General features: G+C 39.2%; 1 protein-coding gene across 3 annotated transcripts in view; it reads left to right on the forward strand.

Moving 5' to 3' along the window:
• The window catches only part of DCLK1 (doublecortin like kinase 1), a 262,095-nt gene that overhangs the window by 223,824 nt on the left and 18,803 nt on the right, over window positions 1–19,468 (forward strand). For all 3 annotated transcript variants that reach the window (XM_040583371.1, XM_040583370.1, XM_040583373.1), the window contains 5 exons: window positions 3,350–3,483; window positions 4,150–4,227; window positions 4,866–4,962; window positions 6,858–6,938; window positions 14,115–14,228. In XM_040583371.1, the coding sequence (XP_040439305.1) occupies window positions 3,350–3,483; window positions 4,150–4,227; window positions 4,866–4,962; window positions 6,858–6,938; window positions 14,115–14,228 (504 nt within the window). The remainder of the gene's footprint in view (window positions 1–3,349; window positions 3,484–4,149; window positions 4,228–4,865; window positions 4,963–6,857; window positions 6,939–14,114; window positions 14,229–19,468) is intronic.

Below are 19,468 nucleotides of genomic sequence, written 5' to 3' on the forward strand. Positions count from 1 at the left end.
TCTTAGCCTTTCTGTTGCTAAAGACCTTCCTGCCTCCTGCAGCCTGCCTTTTGCTTGCAGCTCTGTAACCCTTCACCTAAGTGGTCATGTCAGTATTTTTCCCTTGCTGTGCTTGTGCTGCTGCTTTCATGCTATTACTGTCACGGCCTTGCACCTGCAAACCCTGGTAGTATTGTTACAGCAGGTCCTCCTGGTCATAGGTGTGAGAATCAGCCCTTTCCCCTCTGCCCTTAGGCTACTCATGGGTTGTAGCTTTAGGTTTAGGGGAGCCTATAACAGACCTGCCCCAAATGGGAGTGGAGCAATTAACTAGGGAGGGGGCAGCATCTGCCCGGATCAGTACATACCCCAAGGCTAATAGCCTGGTTAGCAGGAAAAAACAACAGGCAGTGTGAGCAAGGCCTGACAAAAGCTATAGAGTTATGGCAGGCAAGAAGATACAAGGGGTGAAGGGGAATGTGCTGCTCTGGAGGGGACACCCGGAGAAGGATGGTCCTCTGGAGCCTCCTTATTGCATCTCTTCTCAGTTCTGGGGAGGGCTTTTCCTTTCTCCTCTTCCTGTCTTTCCTTTTTTTTTTTCTTTTTCCCAAAAGTAACTTTATGATTACGGCTGAGTGTCATATAGCTATCAGCTGTATATGTGATATAGCTATCAGCTGTAGTCCCAGCTGATAAATCTTGGGGGTGTGTGCACCACCAGTTATTTTTGTAAGTCCTTAAATATTCTTTATTATCCTCAAGGCATGCAAAGCCCACCTAACAGTCAACTGTCCAAGAGTTTAAGGTATGCTGAATACCTGTGATTTGTTAGCACTTTTTTTGTTCTCTAGAGAGTATCTTCCATGTTTTAATTGGAACATTTTTCATAATTGCTGCTATTTAGCATGTTTATTTTGTCAAGTCATGGGATGTCTCTATAGCCATATAATAAACCCTAGAGAACAACTCTGACTGTTGCCATCTGCACCGATCACAAGAGCAGCTTAGAAAATACTGACAGTCTTTATAGTAATAGGATACATATGGTGGCACACAATTATGTGTGGCTGCATTCAATTAGTGTTGTACAATTACTAAGTTTTATTGCTTAGTTAAAACAGTGAAAGCACTACATAGTGGGTAATTTGCACTAATCCCCATTTCTTTAATTGCCCTTCAGTATTTAAATGCAGCAGAACATATATAGCATTTGTTCTGAATAACATGAGCGTTAAATTATCTTTCACATTCCTTGACTGGCAAGTAACATACCACAGCTTCACATTGGGCTCTTTTTATATGGAGTTATAACAGGGTGAGGAGAAGTTACTTTCTTCAGTTTTACAAGTGAACTGAAGTCGTTTTCCAAGGAAAGTGGTTCCTGGAAACAGATGGGACAAAATACTAGAAAACACACAGCACCAAACCTTCTGCATTGGTAAATATTGCCAAACGAGCCTCTTCCGTAATTAATTTCTAGGATATATGAGTCATACAAGGTGTGGTATGTTAAAGGAAGGAACTTATGAAGGTTCACTAAGTTAACACAACTTAGAGAAGGCTTTGTAAAAGGTAACCGCATGAAATAGAATATGAGATGCTAATTAGACCGGATTCAGCTCTTGATGTCTAAGTACACGCTTTACATTTTTCAGCAAGTGAATATTTAAAGCTCTAGTCTATAGCCTTTAATTAAAACTGTTGTTGAAATTAGATTTATTACTGCCATTTCAGAGAGCACTTTCTTTAGTTTCAGCAACCAGATGTATTTAACAATCTGTGTTTTTAATAAAACCGTAATTGCTTTTTTTTTCCAGGGCTTTTCTATAAGCCTATCTTTTTTTCTGGCTTAGTAACACAGAAATGTGAATCCATATCAAATTGCTGGTCCTCTTAAAGTCCAGCTGTATTATTAAAAATAACATAAGGAAAGGAGAAGAAATTTGTGCATTCTGAATGTCTGCTTGTGGCTGTATCATCTGGACAGAGGGTTTTTTTTCTCTAGACATGACTAACTAACAGGAGAAACTGGGTGGTGGTGGTGTATAAAATAATTATTATAAGCTATAGCAGGTCTGTAGCAAACATTGGCAAGAGACTTCAAGATTTCATTTTTGCACCAAGTGAACTGTTCATGGGTCCATTGTAGAATTTATTGTATTTTTGTGAGACAAAGATCTAGGATTTACCTCTGCAAACAGTTGTAGATAAATGTGATTTCTGATGTAGGAGTAGCTGGTCAAGATGGGTATTAAGGATGATTTTGGTTTTGATTGTGAAGTATGACTGGTTTTGCACGGTGTTACTGCTAACTGTTGTCAGGACATCACTGCTGGTGAGCCAGATTGCATGGAGTTTTGATTCAGGTTGTAAAATAATAGTGATGCATGCATACTTTAAAAAGGCCTCCTATAGACTGTTTCCATTTTTTAAGGTGCTGTTGTGGTTAACAGCATTAAATTCCATCATAAACGGTTTCAAAATGAGAAGCAAGAACCCAAACCAGCAGCTGGATTAATGAAAGACTCACAGTCTAGTGTTTAATTTAAATGCATTTTAGTCTGTTTTGATTTTGAACATTTTTTGGTAAGTTTTCAGTGTTTGCAGGTTTAGGGTTGTTCCTTTGCATTAAGCCAGCTTTTAAAATTGTGTATTTTTTACTGATGTTTCTAGCTTTTTTCTTGTGACTGCATCTTAATCTCTATTTGCATCCATAAAAACCCATGAAAGATCATGTTGCTGCTGTGAAGACCCTGTTTTAACACAGGATTTTCTTGTATACTCATTAATAGCCCTACCTGTGTCCATTGATGATGACGGTAACATACCACTAAGTCACTGATTGGAGTTTAACAGTCATCCAAGAAGAGGATAGTGTTGCTAGGCGAAATAGTCCAGCCACAGTTGTGTCTCATGACTTCAACACACAAAGAATCTGTTGCTGCTATCAGTGCAGTCACTGCTGCATTATCTAAGAAGTTGAAATTCCGGTGCAAGCCCTTAAGCTCTGTGGAAGTTAAAGGAACAAACTCCAAAACCCTACACTGTGTATCGGCTGTCCATGGGGAGTTGAGCTAGGAACGTCACTACTGGAAGGTCAGACCTTTGCTTCTGAGCTTTAGCTTCTAGCAAGTAGTATGTCCTTTGTTGGCCAGGTAGCAAGGTAAGTTCTTCCCAAACACCCTGAGTACATGCAAGGGAAGTTGTCCAAATTGTCTGTGAATTTTCAAAGCATGCAGAGAAGTATGTTGTTGGTAAGGAGAAGAAAAAAGACTGTAAATTAGAAGGAACACTTCAGGCAGTTAGTAAATGATACAGTAGTTACCTTGACGGTATTGCATTAAACCTTTGAATTTTCCTCCTGATTTAGGTTTATGAACACCAAGATGGAAGCAAGTCCCTGAAGCTAGGAGACTTTGGCCTAGCAACAATTGTGGATGGACCTCTATATACTGTTTGTGGCACCCCAACATATGTAGCTCCAGAAATCATTGCTGAAACTGGGTAAATCACTTCTAGTGACGATTCACTGGTGTGTACACAGTGGAGGTTGTTCTCGCCAGTATGCCAGACAGGAGTTCTTGCAGTAAAGACTTTTATGCTGCTTTTGCTTGGGTATGATGCAGAATCATGGCTCATAGAACAATTTAGTTGGAAGGGGCCTCCAGAGGCTTTCTTGTCCAAACGAAGGACAGCTTTGGAGTTGTGTCAAGTTGCCCCCAACCTTCTCAGCTTAACACTCACTTACAAAGAAGCCATTTTCAGATACAATAAAAATAATTCTTAAGCTGTCCCCAGAGACTGCTAATTACCATTCACTTAATTTTATTTCATTATCACACACTGTCCTCTTCTGATCTGTTCCACAGAGTAAACGCCTGCTGGCTTGAGCAGCCTTTGTCACCTTTGCAGGCTTCATGTTGGTAGGCATCACTTCTAACTCAGGAATACAGCGCAACGTCTTCTGTGCACTCCTACATTTTGATCTAATGTAGTTTTAAGATGTAAATGTAAAAAAGATTTGAAAGCAGAATTAGGATAGGTAGGAAGGACACAGAGAAAGTTCAGATAAGAGTATATAAGAAACTGAATTCTGAAAATTTTTCCTCTGTTCTTGCACTGTAGTTCATAGGAGTTGGATGTCTCTAACCATGTCTCTCACACTTCTAGATATGGCTTGAAGGTGGACATCTGGGCAGCGGGTGTGATTACTTACATCCTGCTCTGTGGTTTTCCTCCGTTCCGTGGGTATGGACCGATCTATTCAACCATCCTTGTTCTATGAATTGATCACTGTGCTGCCTTTGCATGAAGCACAGAGATTCCCAGTGGAAAAAGTTCTCTGCTCATAGAGTTTGGGTTTTCCTGTGCTCTGCACAGTAATTTACACAAGCCCCATAAAAGTCTGTGATTTTACTGTAAAATGTCTGTCTCATGTTTGTTTATTTTAGTTTAAACTTCATTGCATTACAAAACAAGAGCCTCCATTATGGGTTCTGGGTGCCTTTGCCTGATGTTTAAAATACACAGTGAAATAAGCATCTTCTTTCATGGACCAAATACGACATACTTTGTGGTCAGTAAAAGGTAATTAAAATGTAAGCCACTTAATAAGGACATCAGATCATTTCTCTCCCTCAGAGCAATTGCAGTTATTGACAACCCTAAAGACAAGCAGGTTACCTCAGAAAGAATGTACCAATGCACTTTGTTTTATGATCTTACTATTCACACCCTTGGTTGCATGCCTGAGGGGAATCAACAGCTTCCAAAAGCATACTAAGAGATTGCCAATTAAAAGCAATTTGAAGAAGCCTATTGAAACCAGCTTTGGAAATAAACTTTGTGGATTTTTTTGTTGGTTTTGTTCGGTTTTTACTTTACAGAAGTGGAGATGACCAAGAAGTGCTTTTTGATCAGATTTTGATGGGACAGGTGGATTTTCCATCTCCGTATTGGGACAACGTTTCTGACTCTGCAAAGGTGGGTTTTATAGTTGATGATACTCTCTTTTCCAATATTACTCCCAGTGCTAGTATTTAATGCATGTTGTTCTTTCACAGTACTGTATTTGACACGTCTCACACTTCCCTGCTACACCTATAAATTCCTCTGGGTCACCAAGTATGTTGTCATATGATCACTGTCTGTTAGACTCCAGGTGGTTCTGAAATGGACCCTGTCTCTATATGATGTCTCATACACCAGAGGCACCAGCAGCCTTTACTGATCAAGAAAAATTTTGAGTAATTTTGCTTGACCTGCACTTCTTAGCTTGAAAGCTCCTTGGGACTGTACTTTATATGTACTTATGATGGGGACCAGGTACCAACCTGAAGCCTTTGAATATTATGTAATAATATTATAGGGAGGCTGTTTTCCTCTTATTAATCCATTAGATGATATGTCTGTTGTTTCTTTATTCCAAAAAAAAAAAGGCCTCACATTACCTGTAACTCCTTATTGTTGTCAGGGTCGTATGAAACACAGACTGGTTCCAGCCACCAGTTCATGGTGTAGCCTTTTGGTACATGTCACAAAGGACATAGAGCTCAAGGTGTGCTAAGGCAGACACAAATCCTTTTCAAGTACAGATCCTGACAGTAATCATTACACTTTCAGAGCAGATCAAGGGGTTTTAACTCTCATTAGTGCACTGGAGCCGCAGTTTAAGTCACAGATTTTCTAGGGATCTGGCATTCACAATGGTCATGTGTAAAAATTAGATAGAGAGAGAGATAGATAATACATATGTGTATGTAAAAAAACCACACAAACCCAAAACACCAAAACATGCCAAAGCCATAAAACTATTCACATGGTGATCCTGCAGGTAGGTAGGTGTTTAATTTCTGCCAGTTTACTTCTGTAGCCTGTAAGGCAAATCTGCAAAAGTGTCTTCCTGTTTCTTTCAGTGTGACAGTGTTTAATTAATCACCAAAACAAAATTACCTGCATCCACCTCCAAATTTAATGAGAGTAGCATTCATATTCTGAATCTCCATTCTTTGGAGAGTTACATTCTGCTTTTACAGATATGTGGAGGGTGATCAGGACTAGCATTTTAGCCTGTTAACTAACGAGGTTAATGAATGAGATACAGTCATAGAGTTGGAGGAACCACGTTGTTGTGTGTAGCAGGCTTTATTTCATAGCATCATTAATGAGAACTCTGCAAGTCCTTTGCCAATGGTGGCCTCCTGTGAAACACCTTCTTCCAAATAGTTCCGTCCAAATTTTCTGTTTTGAAGCATTAACCTATTCATTTAACTTCTCTTTGTTGCTAAAAGCTATTAACTTTGGTCTTTGGTGATACCTCTTTATTTGCTGTCATACTTCCATGCTGTTTCCTGTGCACTCCACTCTGGTGGAATTAGTTGTATATTTACATTCTGGTTGAAAACTGTGTAATTGCAGAGGAAATCACAAGAAAAAAAATAATATTTTTAAGTGTTTGGGTTTTTAATATCTTCTTGTCATTTATACAAAAGCTTAAAGTAAAATTCTAGATTTGCTGGGTTTTTTCTTACAGAAGAATTGGCTTTTTCTTAATGGGAAGCTAACCTAATTTCATGCTGCCATCTGTTTTGTACATTATGCATTAAGTGTTTTTCTCTTAAACAGTGGATACACAGGTGTAACTCCAAGCTGTCTTCTAGCTTTTCAAGGTGTTGCTAGATACTGATATAAAAATTCAGCTTGAAGTTCAGCAATTCATATTTGTGCCTTTTTTTAATAATCAATTATTTCTGCAGTTGGTAGTTCACTCTCTTATTAAGCACTCTTACATAATCAATTGAAAAGCACTTTTGTGAATTAAATGTTGATTTCTTCTTTAAACCTGCTCTTTAAATTTGGCCCTGTATTCCATTTCTCAGGAACTTATCACAATGATGCTTCAAGTGGATGTAGATCTGCGATTCTCAGCCTTGCAAGTTCTTGAGCATCCATGGGTCAATGTAAGTATTTTGAGGCTTATAGATGCTGCTTGTAGCTTGGCACCTTTGAGCTCTTTTCTGTCGTCCTTTCTATGCCCTTTTGGAGCCAGCACATTCTAAAAATGCCAGAGATTTAACTGGAAATAAGCTGTGTTACAGGCTGGTTTAGTATATCACGCGTACCTTGAAGTATTCACTATTTTATGCATGCTCAGCTACATTTTCTCTGAAATATTTTGGGCCAGGTTTTCAACAAATCTCAACCACACTTGACAAATTTATACCTCTAACAATCAGCTTGCAGGTTCAGTGACACATTTTGCTCTCCTAAGTTCAGATGGACTCAAAAATCTGACAGTCATGATTAAGAGCTATTGAAATATAGCTCATGGTGTTAAGCCTACTTGATCCAGCATGAAACAGGGAAACCTTTAGAATCATATTTAGCTTCTGACGTTGAAATATATATATATATTTATGTGCAGCCATATCCATTTAATCTTAGTTACCGTGAAATAGCTATTTATGTATCCTGGCTTGTCTCTAAGCGACTGGACATTTGCCATAAAAGTGGTAATCAGTGAGATGGCATAGAGATAAATTTGGCAGAGAATAAAGAGATTTCTCTATAATTAATGTTGAGACAAGGACACTACTTAATATTTGTTAATTATTTCAGACTATTTAATATGTCTTAAAATACTTGGATGACAAGAAAGAAAAATTAGAGAAAATCCAGATTCAAATTCAGAAGGGAAGACTGAGAAAAGTACAATTGGGATGAGCAGAGAAAAAAGACAAAAGGAGGAACAAATAATGTTTTGTTGTGTTTCTTGCAAGTTTCAGTGCACAGTCCTCCAAAATCTTTTTCTACTCACTATTCTAAAATTCAAATATATAGTAACTTAATGTTTTTTATTAAAAATGTTAATCTTTTTTTATGAAAGTGTCCTCCATGTAGCCCAGAATAGTTAAGTGTTTCCTAAGTATATGCTTTAGTCTTGGAGGCTCCCTTGTTGCCCAAACTATTTTTTTTAAATTGTAAATATTATCATGCAGAGCAGTTCTGCAGTGTACAAAGAGTGCAAGGATCCAGGACAATGTCTGATGAAAATATTTTCATTTTTTAAGGTAACATTTAAGCAGCTGAAATGCTAATTTTCCTTGCTGCCAGGTACTGTCCTTAGACACAGTATTCTGTCACAGTTTATACTGACCTTTGGTGAGTGAGGTGTCTCTCTGTCTCCATGGGAGGAGAACGAGTGGGGATTTCTGGAGTGCAGCTGAGGAAGAGATGGAAGTGACTGATCAGAAGCTGCAGAGAGAACAGGTCACCCGCAGTGTCAGTCTGCACACTGCTGCTGAGGTTACTGAACCGTCACTTGTTTGGACCACGTAAGGATGTGGTCACTAATCTTCTTTTTCTGAAAAAACACATTGGAACTGTTAATGCTCCCCCTGGAGACATTTTTTTTTTTCTTTTTGGCTTCAGTTACACCATGATATATTTCAGGAAGCCATTTTAGTGAGATGTATTAAGAAGAAAAGGTGCAGCTCTTTGCCAGTAACGTGATGGTGATGGTGTGCAGGTGACGTGGTCTGCTCCCTGCCCTCGCTAGTGCCTGCTGATGGGAAGTGACAGGGAAAGGGGCTGAGGGCTAAAGTCTTTTGACACTCCAGAGCTCTGCTAACCAAACGTGAGCTCTGTTTTCTGAAGCACCGTGGCAAATTCTCGGTTTTCTGTGCAATAAGTTAAAATGTGGATACTGTAGAGGATACTGCAGAGACTTAAATGGATTTAAAAGGGAGTTTGATACATTTTTGGAGGATGAGCCCATTGGTGCCTCTTAAATATGGTGGTCTGGATACAACTCTTGGCTCACAAAGTTCTTAAGTACTTGGCTGGCAGAAACTGGAGGATATACCGTGGAAAGTTCAAGAACTACTTGTTTTTGTTAAATGTACTATTTCATGAACTGTGACTACAGTACACTGTTGGAAACAAGATACTGTGTTCAATTCACCTTTGGTCTAGCTCTACTACACTTGCTGCAGTTCTCATAGTTTTATGCTAATTATACTTCTTTGCAATCAAAACCTGTAGCAGTTCTGTCCATAAATACATGAAACAAATATTGTATGACAGTTCTGTAATTTCTTCTTTTCTGTCCAATTGCTGCTTTTAGCAGCTGAGATGAATCAGTGTTTTGTTTTCAGCAATATGCTAACAATAATTCATAATGCAGATCAAAACCTCTTTTGAATTCTCATATGTATCCTCCAGATATTTTTTCTGGAAAAATAAAGGCCAGCACTGGGACCAGTTCAGGAAAGTGCTTGAGCTCATTCCAAATGTCGTTCCTAGCATCCTAGGCATCACACATGGAAGCGTTTAATAGTAGGCATAAAATTAACTATATGGCACTAAAATCCTAGTTCACTTCAGGAGAAATAAGAACATGGCTGGGTTGAAACAGGTGCTTAAATGCTTTCGTGAAAAAGGACACTTCACTGAAGTAAGGCTGGGAAGTACACAGTAGGCAGCCTAGCAGGGACAGCCTGCTTGTGTACAGAGGCAGAATGATGCGCTGGTGTCAGATCCAAACTCACATCCCCAAACCATCACCTGCCTGAGCAGCTTCAAGTCTGTCACACCGCTTCCCTGTACCTCATTTTCCCAGCTTCAGGACAGGGAATTATGGTAGTACTCATCCCTGTTTATAAAAGGCTCTGCCCTGCAACTTTCATAAAATACTATCTTTCTGAGAAGAAATGGCACGTGAAGTTTTCACCTAACACTCCATTTTCCCAGATGACCTGTTTAAATACTTTTCCATGGCATCAAATGCCAGACTTTACTTTCCCTTTTCTTATTTCAGTTCTGAACCTATTCATAGAGCGGTAAACTTGCAGCTAAAATACTGGATAGGACAGCTGGCTTGAAAAGCAGGCATGTGTTTTCTTTGACAATTTTAAGAAACATTTTCTCTCTTTGATCAAACCTTTGATAGAAGTGTTGTAACTGCTTACACTGTATAAAACCATTTTGTAGATTGTAAATAACCATTCTACTTTATAGCTGCTTACTATGTGATTACTTGGTAAATTGCTGAGATTCCTGGAATGTGCTTTGACAGCTTCAGTAGGAGCCAACCCTCATTTCAGTTTCAGTTTTTGCCATAAAAATAGCTGGAATCCTCTTGGAAACTGCAAAAGTTGTTATGGTCAAAGTCAGACCAGTAAAGCAGTTCCTATGTCAATAATATCCCAGCTGTTTTCAATTCAAAAAAACAAAACCTGAAAAGATGTTGGCTATGTGCCACTGCCACAGATGGAGATCTTGAATTCTAAATGAAGTTCAGCAGCATTTCCTTGCCCCCTCCATGTAGTTTATTTGGATTTGTCTTTCCTGTGCAGTACACTTAGGCTTGGAAACAAATCCATCGGTTTATACTTCCCCTACAGGGACCCCAGCTCTTTCCTTTCTTTACCTGCTCAAATTCTTTGCACAACCAAAGAATTATAAAAGAGGCTGGAAGATTGAGGTCTGGCATTTTAAACATTGGTGATATTGAGAATCTGAATAATACTCTACAAATTACAGGACAAACTTACTCTCTTTTTGTTGTATAAGTAGTAAATATTTTCTAATGCTGCACTGAGCAGTGGATGCTGAAAGGGATGGACTGCATTCTGTAAACCCTTCTCTGTTAAAATAATCAATACTAATTGTTGTGTGTTGATGCTGGAGGAGGAAGATGGCACACACCAGCCTAAAAAGCATTAGGGAAACTGGAGCTTTTACATATTTCCTTAACCATGTCTGCCTTGGAAATCTGTGTGCAAAAGAAATGAGTAACCAAGCAATAAGTAGTAATAAGCTGAGTATTTGTGAGGAACTTAATTTTAAAAGACATTTCTTATTTGGCAGCTGCACTACTTTTGGTTACACCCTAGGACACTGCTCAAAGAAAAATTTCCTTGTAACCCTTAAAGGAAAGAGTCCAAAAACTTTTCCAGTACTTCTATTTTCTCTAATTTTCTTCTGTTATTTATATAATGACCTATTCATCTCATGCCTTTAGACTTTGAAAGTAAAGCTCTTGTAAAAAGGATCTGAGTGCTTCAGGGCAGTAGGAGTTTGGGAATCCTGAACTTCATTCCATCTTTTTAACACTTCTTTTTTCTTTGAGTGGCAGTGTCTCATGCCATAGAGAACAATGCAAATATGAAAACAGTGTTTATTAGTTACTCAAATGACACCAAGGCTCTGCCTCTTATTTTTAATTTCATTTTGATTTCTTGCAAATAGATCATGAAACCTATTTTGTGGAAGTTGATTTAAAAAAAAAAAAAAAAAAAGTCATCTTAAGATCCCAAGCAGTTTACATTGTCCAGGTGAAAACTCAAATTCTGAACCAGAGTTTTGAAAACATCAATGGATTTTGACTGCTAAACTTCTGAAATGTGCTCAGGAGAGCGCTTTTTCACAGCATCATTTTCTGAAGCTCATGAGTTGAGCACCAAAAATCACTAGTCAACTTTAAAGGATCTTGTCCTGATTGCTAAAGCTGAGATGAAATTCTGTGATTCTAACCCACTGCAAGAAGTAGTTCCTAATGTTAAAATAGGGAAAAGGAACAGTTAACCTCATTGAGGTCTGACATCCTTCCCATTACAGCAACCTGATGAAATTCTTGTCAGCGGTGTTTAGCTTTTTCTCCAATTCTACAGCTTACCCTGCTGATTCTGGTGAATCTGATGGTGGGGGTTTTTTCACTTCTTGCCTTTTTAAACTGCAAAGCAGTTTGTTTTTTATGTAGTTAAACAGTTACCATCTCTCACCTCCATCTATTTTATTGGTGGCTGAAGTGATTCCAGGAGCCAGCTAATATATATTAGCTTGTTTATAAAGCATGTTGGAATAAAAATATAGTAATATATATATATATAATAATAAAAAAAGATAACTACTAAACATCAGGTAGCAGCAACAGTAGTGAGAAAATTTAATAACGATAGAGTAATCCGTGTATCCCTATGCCGCATCTTACATTGAGCTGGAAGATATTTCATCTGAAGGCTGGAGCCCAAACTATGTGTCTCTGGCATGTTGCACTGGAATTGTGGGTGCAGTCCTTCACCAATAAAATATTACACAGTCTTGGTAACTATTGTCTTTTCCATATTTTAGTCTTTTGACAAGATGACATGCACGTTTGGCAGGCTTTCATATCAAGAAAGCCAAGAGAATTATTTTATTTCCCCCCTCACCCCCTCCAGTGAAGAAGAGTACACTTTACAGACTAGCTTTCTTCTGGGAAAGGCAAGGTCAGCAGAAAGCAGGTTATTTTTAGGGGTCATATACCACCGAGCCAAGACTCCCTGGTGCTAGACAATAATCAGCTACTGGGTTGTATTGTTTTGTTTTGTGTTTTGCAGCTGTGTGCACTTGACCATATTTTGCCAGCCGAGACATTTTGTTAAGGGGTGAGTGAGGGATCTCTGAACACAAACTCCCCAAGCTAAATAAATAACAAACCCCAACCAACCTCCCTAAAATTCCCATATGCTCACTGAACTCATGATTTACTGCAGCAATTCTGTAACTCTTTGAGCGCACTCAGAATTGCTGCAAAGCCAGAAAAAAAAAAGTGTCTGTCATCTCTTTGTATTGTGATCTTGTCTCTTGTTTGCCTGTATTCTGCTAGGATTTTGCTTAAGTGGAGTTTAAGAACTTTTTAAACTTTTATAGCTACACATACCATGCAGTACCAGCTTGGGATGACCGTTGTGGATGGCCAGTGACCTGATAAGCTGCATATTCTGCATTTTGTTGCCTATTCTACTTGTTGTTAGCTGAAATCCTGCGTATTCTGCCAGCAGAGGTGTCTCACCCAGTGGAGACTTTTTGCACTGTTTTCAGGCATAAGGATCTTAATTGCAATTTTTAAAAGAACTTTATTCTCTTGGGCTTGAATTCAACCTGCTGACTTGTGCAAAACTGCAAACTCACTTCCTTCTGGTAGGGTTTCACTTCAGCATCAAGGATGCCTGCGTGGCTAGGTGCAGACTGACAGGTTTGCTCTGGGAAGCAGGATGCCCCAGCTGGGAGGAGGCACCCCCCAGCCCAGCTGCATGGCAGCCAGCTTGCCTGGTGCATGTGACAGCAGAACACGTGTCTGCCTCTGCTTGGGCACACAGTTGTGTGCCTACTTTTAAGTCAGGTTAGATCAACTTGAAAACATGTGTCTTTTGGCAGGGACAATGAGGCTACCCACAGCTGGCTCCAGCTGCTTTCCCAGGCAGTCTGTGCCTCTGCCTGTCCTTTCCCCACAGCATCCCAGGCTTACGTGCCTTGGGACTGGGGGAAGGAATTGCAGTCCCTTGTTCTCAGTCAGTCAGAGATTTGATCTGCAGAGGTGACTTTGTTTAACTATGATTCTGGTATGGTACAGTCATAGACTGGGGGGAGTGCCACAGCAAGCCGTGAGCCCACACCTAAGCTGGCCTGCAGACATAGGCAATGATACGTCCTGATACTGATGAGGTCTCACAGTCAGCTGTCCCGAGGGTCTCATCCAGGGCATGTCTGACCTCCCATCTTGCCTGAGTTTCCTTGCACTGGGGCTCACTGAGCCATGGCTGCAATATTCACATAACCCCATAGTGTCTGAGTTTGTAACTTTTACAACAAGACATGGACCTTAGAGGTGTCTCTCAGGGCTTTTGGAGAGCCTTTCCTGCATCTTACCAAAACAGGGCCTCTGGTTTCTTTAATCTTTTGGGTGCTTTCTACTTTTGAGGTCATTATCTTTAAATTTATGTGATATGTAGACGGACTCATAAACAGATCTGAGTTTACCAAGCTTTGAAATATTAATGAACCCAAAAATAACTGAGCGGGGGTAGTTAAGACGTGGCAGAAAGAATAATAAAATATCTAATCATTATTATTAACTAACATGACCTAAAATTTGAGAGTAAGATATTGGGTAAAGAAGGAGAGGCTGGTTTGTGACATACGTTCATCTTATAAATACCTTAGATATATTGATGGACACAATGATTGACCCATATTTCATTACAAACTTTTTGTAAACTTTTCTGTATTGACAGGTTCTATCAGAATCACCTCACAATTCCTTTATTTCACCTTTTCTCTCTGAAGTTTTATTTTGTTCTATTTCTCTGCAGGACGATGGCCTTCCAGAGAACGAACATCAGCTCTCGGTAGCTGGGAAGATAAAGAAGCATTTCAACACAGGCCCTAAACCGAACAGCACAGCAGCTGGAGTTTCTGTCATAGCAGTAAGCATCTGAAATACACAGCCGAAAAACTAACATTTATGTGCCCACAAGACAGTGTGTGTTTAGGACATGCCACCAAAAAAAACCAGAGAGGGTTAATTTTTCAGATAATTCTAGCATTTTATTAATATAAATGTCGTTAGACTGGTATTCTGCACAATTTCTCCATTGGTTCCCCTTGCGAGTCACATTAGCAGCCCTGGGAGATATAACTGTACACACACTTCCACATCTTACCAGAAGATCAGTGGACCTAACTCCAATGTAGATTCAACAATCTGAACAATGGGATCATGACATTTTACTTGGTGGCCGGATCATCACATGGGTTGAGGCCATACAGAGGTTGGAGCAGAAAGACAGCAGTACTTTAAAATGGAAGTTGCTCCAAAACCGTAACAGAAAATCTGTATGGCAGTCGGAGCTGCTCTTCTCTGAAGATGTCAAAGGGCACTATGATGCCTCGCTTCTACCTTCATGGTTGATACAGATCTAGCCACTTCAGATTTAGCTGAGCAGCAGCATTTTACTGTACTGCCACATGCACACTGCTTCCTTTTAGGCAGAAGGACTTAACTGTGTAAAGAATTAATGGAGCTCCTTGCTGCCTTCTGTCATTTTGCAATTCCAACCTAGGCATTCCAGGTTCTGAAACCAAGCTTGACCAAACTTTTGACCAAGCTTTACTGAGGTTTCAATGGCATCCTCAGTGTAGCATACATTGCATACATTTGTATTTTTTCCCCAAATGAACATGTGTATTAGATATACATGTGCGCAGAATAAATTCAGTGTGTTATGGGATTCTTCATACTAATGCCATTGAATAGTAACATGCACATCCTTCACATTTTTAATACATCTGCCTGTGTTTGTAAGCTTTTATTACTCATGGTAATGTTAATGCTCCAAATAGTCACTAAAAATAAGCGACATGTTAAACATAACCATTCCCATATCAGATTACTCGGTGTTCATTCCCAGCTTCCATAAATTGCAGGTGGTGTGACTGCACGTGTACACTTTCTTGTACTGTTTCCACTTTCATGTTTCTCAGCTCAGCCCCTCCAGTGGTGAGTTAAATCAGCATGAAGTAAACTCAGCTCAGCACATGCAGTCTGGCTCACAGGTGTGAACTGTTTGTGCAGCAAAACGGATACTCTCTCAAAGTTACTTGGTATAAGTACTTAAAATTTCAAGCTGTGCCTCTCATATTTTTTCTTTACTCTTTCTAATCCTGAATGTCCTCAACATGGAAGCAAGTTGTTCCTCATGCTTTTCCTAGATTTTCTCAGTCATCAGCTAACATAGTCAGCATTTATTTATTTCCATTTTTAAGCAATAATACTGCAACAACTCTCCCACAACTAAAACATCACATACCCATTGCTCATCTGAAATGCAGGTATGTTCTGTATAGACTAGCTGAAACCGTGTTCCTTTCGAATGGACTGCCAGCACGCTTGTCCATGAGAATTACTGTTCAGATCCTCCACGCTAAGGACTTCAAAGCTTAAAAGCAAGAAATGATGCCTCTGTCCTCATCCACCCCTCGCCTCCTTTATGTTTTTAATTTCCCCACCCTCCTCTGTTTTTTTCTTTGCCCCAGTTGCTGTGCCAAGGAATTGTTTACAGCAGTTTGACAATTGAGTAATGAAAAAGGCACTGTAGTGAATCTTTCCACTGCAAAACGTTATACATCGGGGGGGGGGGGGGGGGGGGGGGGGGGGGGGGGGGGGGAAACGTATATGTTTAATTACATTCTTAATGGCTTTTATTTATTTTCTAGTGTTTGGAAATTTAACAGATTATTTTTAGTGATCATCTCTATGGGTGAACATCATACTCTGGCATGATTAATCCATCAACTTGGCCTATGAAGTAGAAATGTTTAGCATATTTTTACATAATTCAGAAAGTGGTTTGATTAGCTTGTGTCAATTATTTTCTAAAACTTGGAAGACACGGAGAAGTGTAGACTTCTTTAGCGATTTGGTAATGTTCCAGAAAGCTAAATAACTTTGATTTTAAGAAGAAATTGCCTTTATTTTCTACAAAACTAATGTAATAAGTAAAATAAAGCCAAAAGCAAAACAACAAAACCTTTAATTGTTGTTTCTGCACTTGAAAGCTTATTTAATATACATTTGACACGCATGTCATCAGGGGTTTACATTTGGGGGTCTTCCTTTAACTGTGCAATCTCTAATATTATTGAAGTAAATCTTATTAACAAAGACTGCTCTACATTTAAAATTTTCAAAGCATGTACAGATGCTGTAACATATTGTTCAGCACTAAAGACGTGCACTAAGTGTATTTTCTACAAAAATACTGTTTTATTGTGCCTGCTTGTATGTTTACTGTAACTTTTTGACAGAGTGCTTGTGTATATAATATACAGAGTTGCCTTCTATATATTATATAACACATCTGTGTCTCTGTGTGTGTGTGTGTGTGAAAATGTGTCAATATATGCATATATTTATATAGCTTACTTAGGAGTATAACAGATAATTAATAGCATTATTTTAAGTTTTATAACTCTGTTTATCTACAGAGATAGGTAATTTGTGGTATTTAGTCCTTAATTTGTCCTTACACTGGTATGATATTATATGCCTGTTTTCTTCAGTGGTAAGAAGTAACACACCTCAAAGATCTCAAGCAATATTTATCATATGCACCAATTAAAACTATAATATGAAAACTAATTTTCTAAAGAAGCGTTTGTGGTCAGTTTGACTGGGGGGAAGTTTGAAGCCACATGTATTTTACAGGCATCTGCCGTGGCTGCTGGTTCCTTCAGCGACTTCCAGATACATTGTATTGAACCCCACTTTGGTTCAGACTTAAGTCTGAACCTTGCTGATGTGGTAATCCTCAAAGTTGTATCTGACCATTCAGGGTAGGGACGTCCTGCAAGTGTTTGTGCATGTGTCCAGACTTGGAGTTTGTCCACATTTGAAAGGATTTGTCAGTTTGGACAGACTACCATAATGAACGTGTTGTGCATGACTAGCAAAGTAGTTCCTTTGCTGATGTAGCAGAGATGATTCACCTAACAAAATTAGCTATACAGGCAAAGAGACTTTTCTGTTGATACCTTAATACATCATTAAAAGTTCTGCCAGCATAACTATGTCAGTTGGAAAAAAAAATCCCTTAAACCAACATAGCTTTGCCAGCAAAATTTTAATTGGAGAGCTAGCTTTTAAAACAGCAAGAGAATTAGCAAGCCCCTAAAAAACTCTGATTGCTGCGGGGAGAATACGTAGGAGAAAGATCACTTTTCATGCTCCATTCTTAAACTCTTGTCATAGACATTGAGTGCCGTCTCTGTAGCAGACAGGGGCTGAGCTAGTGCCCCTCCAGCCCGTGTCAAAGTGGCCACATAACTGCTAAGCATGTGCCAAAATATTTGCAGGATCAGGTTTCTCATACAGCTTTCCAATAAGAACAGTATTTTATAGTTACAGGATGGTGTTTATAAAAGACACTGCAGTAAAAACATGAAACCAGACTTTTTACTAAGTAGTCTTTTTAAAATTGAAGGATACATTTTTTCCTTCAATTCTCCAAGGGTGTCACCTCTTTTTTGTTTTTCCTTGGCCACAGAACAACACCCTGTGGCTGTACCCTCTGGGCTTTAGTGACAGTGGCTCAAGCAACCAAGAGCCAAAATAATTTTTTTCAGAATGCTTCTGCGATCCAGAAGTGTGCAGTAATTCCTTGTATGAACCGACTATCATTTGTGTTCTTGTCTGAAATGTTAAAGCTTTGCCTGTATGTTGTCACTTCTGTGCTTGTATTTTTGCCATTGTTAAGACAGATGAAAAGATTAATGATAATCTTCTCTTAAGGTTGTATGAGGTCTCTGTCTTGGCAATGGGAGTAAACTCCAGCTGGAGACTCAGAGGAACTGAGTAGGACAGGAAAGAGAAAAGCTGCTCAGAAAGTTGGTGCAGCCCTCTGCCTCTTGTAGAGCCCTGGGTGGGCTGGGGACACCGACGTGGGGCCGCTGCTGGCAGTCGGGCAAGGGCAAGGTGGTGGATGGCTTGTTGCCCTGCATTCTGCCGGTTTAAACATAAAATCACAGGTTCCAAGCAGCGTTTTTAGCGGTGGGATTTCTTGAGTGATGTGGAAGAGAAGCCAAGTTTAGTGTCTGGGTTTTGCTTGGCTTAAAGGTGAACCCGTGCTTGGGCTGTCACATCCCATCTATTGTCTGTGTTGTCCTGGTACCCTTGTCCACAGTCAGGTTTCCCACAGCAGCAGTTCCACGCCAACAAAATTGTTTCAGGTCGTGTCAGGAAGCAACTCCCCCGGTTTTGTTTTGGTTTTTTTTCTCTATTACTTTTTAGCTCTTCGACTGTAGGGCAATATTTTTGATCTGCTTTTTAAGAAAAAACACCCCTTTTGTGTATTTTATGTGCAGCATACAAGGAAGCCAGTAGATGGCAATAACAGACCAGTGTAGTTAAGCCAACAGCAAATTAACTCGGTACAAGGTTCTCCTGCGTTTAAACAGGAAACGTCCTTTAAATAATTCTAAATAAGATGCAAGTGGCATTGTTTTAACAAAATGGAATAAATTATTAAATTCTACGCTTGCAGGGGAGTCATCAAGAAAAATTTAAATTTGCAGTTAGGTCCTAGCTACCCTTGGAGTGGTTGGTAACTGGAAATGCGTTGAACTGCTTTACTGAATTTAGAATTCAAAATAGTCATCAGTATTGGAAATATATGCCACGTTCTTAGTGAAGCACAAAATGGCCTTTTCTCTTCATAGGGTAAAATGTGAACATCATCACAACTAACAATTTTAAAGCGGGCGAAGTGTCTCCCTCAAGATATTTTCCCCTAAATTTTTATTTAACTCGGCTAAATGATGTCTCCACCGTCTGTTAGTGCAGCACAGAAGGGTTAGAGAAAACAACACATTTTCTTTGTTCCTATGCACACGATTCTGATAATGATAAATTAAACCTAAAAGATCTGTATTCCTTAAGTAATATCACGAGCACACTTTCCTGGACACGATGTTAAGTTAATTTCTATTTTGACTTTAATTGGTGCAATTTTAAACCGAATAGTTTTGTACTGTTATCTTTTTGAGCATGAGGTGTAAGCTGAAATGATAAACAATGTTATTCATGGCTCTGAGTAGTCCTCCTCTCCAAGGTTAACGCATTTTTAGAAATGAATTACCATGATTGATGGGGTATCAAAACCTGATTCTT

The sequence above is a fragment of the Falco naumanni genome, chromosome 2, assembly GCF_017639655.2.
Source record: "Falco naumanni isolate bFalNau1 chromosome 2, bFalNau1.pat, whole genome shotgun sequence".
Lineage (NCBI taxonomy): Eukaryota > Metazoa > Chordata > Aves > Falconiformes > Falconidae > Falco > Falco naumanni.